This window comes from Trichogramma pretiosum, unplaced genomic scaffold, assembly GCF_000599845.2.
Source record: "Trichogramma pretiosum strain Unisexual culture from Peru unplaced genomic scaffold, Tpre_2.0 scaffold3, whole genome shotgun sequence".
NCBI lineage: Eukaryota > Metazoa > Arthropoda > Insecta > Hymenoptera > Trichogrammatidae > Trichogramma > Trichogramma pretiosum.
Genome location: NW_019641698.1, coordinates 2,227,087 through 2,237,175, shown reverse-complemented (window position 1 = coordinate 2,237,175; position 10,089 = coordinate 2,227,087). Strand labels below are relative to the sequence as shown.

Below are 10,089 nucleotides of genomic sequence, written 5' to 3'. Positions count from 1 at the left end.
TCAGAACTCAGCCGTGTCTGTTGCTAGCTATGGGTCGAATGAGAAATTCAATTTGAAAATATATTACGACGAGGCAGAAGGTGAAAAATGCGGGCAAGTAATTGTATGTACTCTAAAGCTGCAAAAGAAAAAGCCCAAGGGGTGCAAATCCGATGCTCCTGTGAATACGCACGCGTACGACGCTTTGAAAATCCTTTTTTCGTTCATTTAATTTATCAACCATGACTATTCAATTGGATTTTCTGAAAGAAGGTTACGCACCCACGCGCGCGAAACGAGATTCACGCTTTGAATCTCTCGGCCGTTCTATGCTCGAGCCAAATGGTCAACACGACGTGGTCGAAGGGACACGAGGGCAATTTCAAACTCGCAAATTTTTTTATGCACCATCCACGCTTTTTAACGGTGTAACGAATTCAATTAAGAACTTTAATTTTACATACAATCCTGCTTGGAAATCCTGGATCGACGCGTATATCGTTGATTGGATAAATAATTACCGTTGGGAATGCGAGCTCGATCGGCGAGTGAATAGCTCCTTTATGGAAATATATAAAAGGAAAACATGAGTGTTATTTTAAGAATACTCGACGACAGGATGTTTGAAAGATTCCAGGTCAGAAATTCCGAGCCGGCATTCCTGTGCGTTCGACGATTTATTAGCGTAAAAATAATTTTATGATTTTATGATTATTTTTACTGTCAGCGTGCCTCGATAAAGAGGGCGCTGCGATGCTGTGTAAGTTTGTCTCGCATCGAGAGATCCTTCAGAATTAATCAAATTTATCAATTGATAATTAGAGAGGCTGAAATGAAATTTTTGCTCAACTAAGTGTGTCGTCGCACTTGACTGCAGGTCCTCCATACGATAATTAATCGAACCGCAGGCGCAATTAGCCGCTGACCTGGATCGATTTCAAACTTGAATTATCATCTGAAGGTAATTGATTGCCGTCAATGGACCCGTGAACGGCTCGAAGACAAAAGTCTGAGGCCATTGTCAGCAGATTTTCGCCGCCGTCTAGCTCGCGCGCTCTAATGAAGAAATGCACACGCCCTCGTGAGCAAGGAATAATAAACAACGCTGCATGCATACTTTTATATTCTCTCTCGGTAATGCGTTTCTTTTTTGCTACTGTTGATGACTATATTATGACATCAAGTGATAATTTTTCATCAAAAACTAGAAACACTTGAATTGAATTGCTAAACCAACATTTACATAGCGGCAAATTTTTCCGTGGCAAAACAGAGCCGTCAATTTTAATTGTAAAAAACTCGCTTTTATAACGTTAACGTTATTAAAAACAATGAAACTTTTGCCTCGCGTGCAGTTGTCGGACGCGCCGAGCGCGTGTATTCTTGTAAGATAATTAAACAACCAAGAGAGAGAGAGAGAGAGATAGAGCTGCAGAGCGCGTATTAAACACTACAGCACGTGTGTGCATAATTAGAAAAAGAGCTAAATAAAAGCGGCAGATAAAACGCGAAAGAGAAGGAGAGCAAGAGAGAGAAAAACAAAAGCGCCTCGGCACGTTGTAGCGGCGTATCGCTCTAGATGCAAATAAAGCTTGTATCCTATCCCGCGTAATATACGCGCTTATAATCACGTTCGTGCTTTTTTTCTCAGAGAAATTTTTTTCGTAGGCTGCTAATAGCGAACAAAAAACATTCTTACCTTTTTGTTGTCCATACCGCTGTTTGAATTCGTCACCGGCTGATCGAGCCTGAAACAAATGAATTAAATTATTCGTCACTCTAGATGTTGATGCAAGTTCGATGTACTTTTAATTTTTTTGAAATTAACACTAGATGTTTTGAAATACTTTTCATATACTTTGCATATAGTTGTCAGGAATCAGATTTTGTAATGTAATCGGGAGCTTTTTGCACGTCGTGTTAGTCTAACTCAATTTGAACAAGGAAATTTATTAAATGGCGGGTCGTCACTTGACTCTTTCATTCGGTTATTGTCTACCACGACCAAAAAAATGGTAAGCATTGTAGGCAGCGTTAACTAATCTATACGGTTCAAAACCACTGCGCCTAACAGCCCCAAGTTAGCCTACCCAATCGTGACGTTGAGGGCTTCTTGTCGTTGTCGTCGCAGTCGTCACCGTCGCGCACAGGAAGACGAAGAAGGAAAAAAAAAGTTTTTTCGTTTCTGCAGCTGCACGTTTGCCAAGTCGAGATATTGCTTCTGTCTGTTACGTGTACGCATATATACTTTCGTCCCGACTTTTTCGCCGCTGCGCTATACTTGGACTTTATGAACGCACCCAAGTTATTAAAATCGATGCGAAGTTTCGGCTCGCGGTGTATATAGCTCAAATTTTTTCCTCATCAAAGTTTCAAATACTCGTTTAGCTCTGGCTATACTTATTAACAGTAATAGAACATTAATCATTCGCAAGGTACAGCGAAATTTTCCTATTTATTTTTACGCCCCGTTTTTTCCTCTCTGTCCCTTCGTTTTTTTTCAACTTACGTAACTAAGCAAACGGTGACGGAAGAGGACAAGAAACGGGCGGAATCGCGATTCAAATCAGTTTTACAGGCCAAATATATATAGAAGTACACGGCGCTGCGAGGAGAGGAAAGAACTCGGCATTTTTCTTACATTTTCCAATACGAACTCGACGAAGAATCTCTCTAGATGCACTTGTATACTGTCTGTCTTTGAAAAGTGCTCGCGTGGCGCTTATTTCCGCGCACAAAGCTCCAAACGCCGAAATACCATTGTCCGCATCCAGCTCGGACAATGCGACGCGCGGTGATTATTTTATCGGCATTGCAGCTAAAAAAAACGAAGCGGCGACTTCGAGGTCAATTTTCCTACGATGCCTTTGCAATGTTTATTTGAATTTATGTATACTTTATGGTACTGTGGCAACTACTTTTAATTAAGTGCATAATGCAGACACGTCTCGCGGTGACACGACAGTTTCTTTTTAATCCACTTTTCTTCGACTTGAAGTTAACTAATATTGAGGTATGGTTACGTTGTTGGGATTCTAATCTCAAGGTGGAGACTTACGAAAATATACAGAAACAAATTTCTTCCACGGAGAAGTTGCAATTAATAAGACTTCCATGCAACGACTTCGAGAGACATAGAACAAGGATACAAAAACCAAGCCAGGTAAAAGTGCAGCAGTGCACGATTAAATCTCATTATTCTTCGGCAAATGTCGCGTTCTCTCTCTCGCCTTTGTCGTATTCCTCAGGGGGTTCGACAGCTATATAGCGGCTGATGACCCATCGATTATCGATCGCTTCTTCGCTTCCATATATTTTCTGTCGACAACTATATACGTAAGCGAACGAATGCATTATTACAAAAGCTTAATTTGGCCTCTAGAGATATTTGTTCTAGTTTCACAGATGTGATTTAGCATGTTATATGCGTCACACCCTAAAGAAGCGCAACGATCACGGAACTCTTGGCCCTTTTAACAAGAAGCTCTTGCCGAGCTCTCTGAAAGCATAATAAACCTTAAAAATTGTTCTTCTCTCAACAGACGGCTTTTACTCACGACTCCTTATGTGTGGCGACAATTTCCGACGATTGTCTCGTTCGTTATTATTATATACATGTACGTACGTACACACTTGTAGGTAGGTGAAACAACTTCATATACGTACGTACGATAAGTCAAAAACCGCGCGCGAAGCTGAAAGGGGGAGGCCTCGAAGGCTTAGCACTTCAAGAAGTGCATAACGCGCTTCTTTCGCGCTTATACACAGCAGCAGCTCTAGCTGGGAGACGAGCGAGAATGTGGAACGTGAAGAGTAAGTGCGCAGGCGGGCGCACCTGCTAAGACTAAGTATGCTTCTTATGTATATTATGTCGGCGTCCCCACGTCGTTATCTTGCCTATATTATAATATGCCATCGCTGATGCGCTAGCGCATAATGCCGAGGGTAGAGATACAAGCACGGAGCGCACTTGTGGTTTATCGGGCTCAGATTCGATTTTTTCTCCTCTTTTTTTTCGTGCTTTTTTTTATCTTTAAAATTTTTGCTTCTGCGGTCGACGGATTGATAACACCCACGCGCTAGTATATCGCTAAACTCGGGCGCGTCCTCATCTTTTTTTATCCAAATTTTCAACTGACAAAACGCGACTTTTTAACAAATCTCGGCTTTTTAACAAAGCAGCTTTTTTGAACCAACTGTATGAATAACTTTCCTTTATCCATTACTCGACTTTTATCTCATTCTATGTACTAAGGTGCACTTTTTTTTGCTTCGCATGCATACAGCCGGCACGCTGGCGGGTGCACGGACTTTCCGGTCTTTTCACAACTTGTAATACCAATACATGCGTTCGGAATGTTGTTTTTCTTTGGTCCTGCGCGCACACTTGCACACACGAAACAGAAAAGAGCGAGAGAAAGAATAGAAAAAAAAATCAGCGAAGCTTTTAAAGCCTCTCACGGGTACGCGCAAGCCCTTGCTCTCTCTCTCTCTCTTTCTCCTCCCTCTGTACGTATTCGCCATATAGCGATAGAGCTGCGCGCGGTGTCGTATTATAAGACAAAACCCGGCGCTGTAGCAGCTTTTTTCACATACACAGGTTCAATCTACTAGCACTTTTGTGCGCGCGCGACTCTGCAGCTCTACGGTTACAAAGTTCAAAAAATTTCCTATTGAGGGCTTTATTGTAAAGGGGATTTTTTCCAACCCCAAACAATGTTAGCTTTATTTTTCATACAAATCCAATCCTGTATTAATATTGAAATCTCGGGGAGATTCCCGACAACTTTTTTTTACTCCCAACGCAGCTACGTAGCACGCTGCTTGCAAATGGGTCATCTATTCATAAATCCTGAATCGGTGTAAAACCTGATTGAGCTATTATCGTCGTGCGATATAAATAATACGGGAGTGGCTGAGCAGGGGTGAATTCGATGTATTGCGTATATAGCATTATGAACAATAGATGATTAATTAAATCTTACCAGTCGAGGAAATTCCACAAACACGTAAACATTTTGTCTCTCCAATGGTATTCGCTCGTTGCACGGGGGAATGTTCGAATAGATCACATGACACACAGAGTAAAGTATAATCAGCCGCAGTCACAACGGATGTCGCACTCGATCGATTATCTCTATCGAGTCAGCAATAAAGACGAGTCTGTCGATTCATTGTATCCCTTAGCCCCTTTCATCCACTAATATCGAGGCCAACAACTTCGCGACTTGCCAATTTTCCTCCATTGTCAATTTGGCAAACAATTTAATTAAGTCAACTCGCGATCCGTCGTCTTTTCGAAACACTGCTTACATATTACATGTACATTCGAAAGCAATTGTTCTACTTTCAGAGCTAAAAATAACGCAGCGCAAGTTGCATTGCTATTTTTTTTTTTTTATTTCGTTTAGGCAGCACCGTTAAGATAACGAATTCAGCACGACGCTCGGAAGCTGTTTATGACAGTTCTGAATGATGGATCGAAATTAAAAAATGACAAGCTGGTGGCTTGCGGTGTGTGCTCAGCAAGTTGACGTCGCGAATATGCGTGCGTTATACTTTCCTAGCCCGATACGTTGATGCTTGAAAATCGATTTATATCCACCGTACACCGACGCATGCAAAAGCAAGTCACGAGATGAGAGGCGCAAGAGACATTTTTCTTGTGAAAATTTTCGCGAGCAATTTTTTGCCGTGATTATTATTATTTTTTTTTTTTTTATACTCAAATGCCGTTTAAAAGAAAAACTCTCGAGCGTCACAGTCACGTCGCTGGTCAACTGTTCTCTTTTTTAATTATCAGATTGCGAAACGCGTGAAGCGGGTATATAGGCAGAGAAAGAGAGAGCTGCTGCGAGAGAGAGGATAAAAAGAGAAATGAATTGACTATGCAACAATGGAAAGGCAGGCGTCTATATCGATGATGCATCCACGTGTGTATGTGTGTGTAGGCGATCGTAAATCGAAGAGAGGCCAGTAGGCTACAAGGCAGTACTGTTAACACGTCGAGGGTAGTACAAGCGGGACGTGTACACGACTAGCATCTATAGTGCGGAATATATAACACATATACACGAGCCTGCACATATCCGTACACGGAGGCTTACTGTGCGTTTCTGCTAACGACTTCTCTCCCTCTCGCTCGCTCTTGCTCTCTCTCTCTCTCTCTCTCTGTCCAATATATTTGTTATTGTCTAACACCCCCCTGTTAAATGGGCGTGCACAGAGACGCGCGGCCGAATAGTTGCAGCAGCAGCAGCACAGTGCCATATAGTGGATGAAGCAGAAAAGCCCCCGAGAGCGCGCCGAGCGTGCCCTGCCGCTGCTGCCTGCCTGCTCGTCGACGGCGAAATTTTATTTTATTAAAAAATAAAACGCACAACTTTTAACGAATCGCGCGCAAAGGTTTTCCGATACTTTAAATGTGATTTTCAGCGAAATGGGCAGTATTTTCATCACCGACATATATATATTCCACGGTTTGTACGAAACAATACCATTATAATGCAAAGTTTATAATGGACGTCCGTATCGATTTCAGCATTCGCGATATAAAATTTGCTCGGGTCTTACCACTATACTCGCGCGCGCGCCACGCCGAGCGAGCTTCCATTTGAGAAACAGTGATAATAATACTATATAACGCGCCGCACTTTTTTTCGCCCACACGGAGCTCGCACTTCTCTTCATTCTCAATTTCTTTCAACAATGCACAATCCGTCGTAGATCTTTGCTCCATGCCTACCCGCCGAGTTTCGAAATTCCGTGAGATATATATATTTTCGCTCGTTTTCTCCAATTTATACTGCTTACAAGAGCTTTTGAATTTTATTCCCTGCCTTCGGTGATTTATCGCAAAAATTTTCGTGAAAACTGTCAAATTATCGCGGCAATTAAAATATACTTGGAAATGAGAATATTTTGAACTCTGTGATAATTAAATTTATCAATAATTTTTATTTAAAAGAAAAAAAAAAAATACATCCTTTCACACCGGTACCTGTCGAGTTTACATGCATTGCATTTATAATTCAAATTAAAAAATGCTGCGATCAACTTGCGCAGCGTCGATATCAATTATTTACTCATCGAACCCTTCGAGCGCGAAAAACAAACACGAAATATTTTTCGGTGTAAGAGTGACCTTTTGTTAAATTTTAATTTCAACCCCGTTTATAAGTGTGTTGCTTCCATTACCAACGCATCTTTTTTTTCTCTATACACATCGCGCGAGCATATTTTTACCCTCGTGTACTTACGTACGACTCGTAGCACATGCAGTCTAAATCGTCACACGATGGAAACCGTCGCGCGTAAAGCGATCTGCTATATACCTATAAGCGCATCTCTAGATGCACGCATGCAGGCGCGATAGGTCGACGTTATATTAATATACATCTGTACTCGCTGGCGCGCGAATCGATGTTCAGCGATATTTATACTCATATACGCATTTTTTTCCACGTCCTTTTTCTCTTTCTTTTCGATAAAGCTTTGACGACGCTCTTGCCTCGCGCACTCCACTCTTTCTCTCGAGATCTTGGCGAAGCAGAAACATTTTTTCACCTTTTTTTTCAAAGCGACGCGAGCAATATATCGCGCCAGGAGGGATCGTGATTTTGCTTTGACGGTCTCAAGTAGAGAAGGAAAAAATTTTCGAACTATTATATATTCGCGGAACATCCACACCCTTGTATATATACGCATCGCTAGAACAATTCGTCAACAACAATTCCCCTCGATATTTGGCTATATTATTAAAGCGAAATTCAAATCGCGATCGAGGTATGCATCTTTGTACTTTAAGCTCAGGACTATCATATAACGCAGGCATATCCGAACGTTACAAGCTTTACATATAGTAGAGAGCACAGATATATTTCGGAGATTGCACGAGAACATGCGAGGAAGGAAGGAGCTGAGCAAGCGAGAGAGAGTACAGCAGTAGTGCGCCACGAGCCGGCAATCGATGTTGCGCTGCAAACGCGGGGGGTGAGCACTCGCCGCCGGGTCGACGGACGCTCTTGTGCAGTGTGCCGGCTGCTCTCTCTCTCTGTACCTTCTGTTCTCTCCCTCGCCAACTCGCTCTCTTTAAGGCTCAACGAACACGTGGTCTTTGGCTTCTTATTTTTTCATCCTCGACCGTCGTTCCCCCCTAGAGAAGCTACAAACCGCAAGAAGTCGACTCGTACGATATACTTTTGTCTTTTCTAAAGCTTCGCTCGCACCGACACATTTTTTGCACTCGCCAAGAAGTATCTTCTCTGCACTGCTAGGGCGAAGACACTCGCCATACTGCACACGCACTCTTAGCACCTACGGGGACACACACACACACAGACACACATATACACGGGTCCACGCAAGGACACGCGGAAGAGCCTTGCAGACGTTCGGAAACAGCGCGAAGGAACGACTGGTCTCTCAAACTGCTGCCGCCAGCCGCTGCTGCTACTGGTGTGCATATCGCGGCTCTCTCTCTCTCTCTCTCTCTGTCGACTCCCTCGCGCTTCGAGCGCTGCGCAGAGGGGAAGCTCCCTCGTCGGGCACCCGACCGTATATATGTATACGCGTATAACTGCACCACCGCGAGCTTTTCACTTCCGCGTTGCGCTTTTCTCTTTCTCTCTTTCTTTCTCCCTTTTCTATCTCGCTTCGTTTTTTCTCCTGCTTTCTCTCGCTCTCTTTCTCTCTCTCTCTCTCTTGCGTGCTCTGTCGTACTTCGCTTTTGTTTTACACCCGAGCTCATTCTTTCCTTTTTTTCCATGCCGAGGTTTGTTTTGCGTGATCCAAGTCTCTTGTTTTTTATCCCTCTCCCTTTTTGTATTTGTTTGTTTACATGAGCGGAAATGAATTTCTAGTCGCAGCAGCCGAGTATCGATGAGAATTTCTGTTTATTCGCCATTGGCAGCTGCAAATCCCAGATTACATTGCTTCACGAGGTAGATTCATGAAGATATCTCAACTATGACATAGACCGCTATAGAACTGCGGCTTTCGATACATTCAACTGGATTGAGTAAAATTTTACAAGATAGAATGCTAAAAAACGTGTTTGAACAATTTAAAAAAAATGTTAATCTCTCTGAGAGCATCCCCTCTGTGCATGAAAATCTATATGTACGCAAAGACAACATAATTACGCAGGAAAACAGTAGAAGAGAGCGGAAAAAGATGCTATACGTGGAGCAAGAGAAAAAAACACGAGTAAAAGAGAAAGAACGAGAGAAAAATGCAGTCGGTCAACGGGTCGGCCTCGCCAGCGGTATCATAATAGTAGAGTGCGGTTTTTCACCCTCTGGCATTGTAGGATTTTAAATGAGATTCATTATACTCGAATCTCGTCGTATTAGAATACAAAAGGCGCGAGAGAGCGAAATGACCCTCGTGCGTGCTTTCATACGCAAGAGGCGATTTTTACTTTTAATTAAATTGCCATCGATACCGCTAATTATTTTTCGCATACTTAACCTGGGCAGGGAGAATAATTCTCTCGAATTCTTGTTTAATCAATCGATACACGCGGGCTTTTCGGCTATTTTATTTTATTTTTCTGCGTGAATGAAAGAATCTCGGCTTCGTTAATCGATACGCTCTTGATTAATGAAAGCGCGAGGAATTTTGAAAGAAAAATCAAATTGATGATTACGTAGCAAGAGTCGTCGATTAACGTAGCAGCACGTCGAGGGCAAAAAGTAAAAATTATTCTTGTTCGGTGCAAGGTAGAGCTCGACGCTGCTATATATAGATATACACGTAAAGGCGCGTATATAGGTGACCGCTTGACGGCGCAGAAGGGGACAAAGCGAGCTTAATAATCGCTGAACTAGAAGTAATGCGCACAAAAACTACTGGCACATAAAGTTTATCGAACGATTCTCAATCCTTTTTATATACTGGCGTTCCGTCATTAATTCGTAATTTATTAAATTTACTGTGTCTTCCATCTTTGCGCAGTACAATTAAAATGACGCAGTACTCGAGGCAATTTTTTTCCCCTCGGATCTGTCGGGGTGAAATCCGAGTAAATAAAACTTTTCAATTTGAGCCATCTCTTTGTGTCGGCAGCTCGCGCAGGTGTATATACGTATATATTCTTCGCAGCGAAAG

The 10,089-nt window shown here is 42.4% G+C and overlaps 1 protein-coding gene across 1 annotated transcript in view; it reads right to left on the bottom strand.

Moving 5' to 3' along the window:
* LOC111694376 overlaps window positions 1–10,089 on the bottom strand; it is a 36,564-nt gene continuing 26,475 nt past the window's right edge. Inside the window, exons 3-4 of the mRNA XM_023462321.1 lie at window positions 1,679–1,727; window positions 1–27 (exon numbers count right to left, since the gene is read on the bottom strand). Of these exons, the coding sequence (XP_023318089.1) occupies window positions 1–27; window positions 1,679–1,727 (76 nt within the window). The remainder of the gene's footprint in view (window positions 28–1,678; window positions 1,728–10,089) is intronic.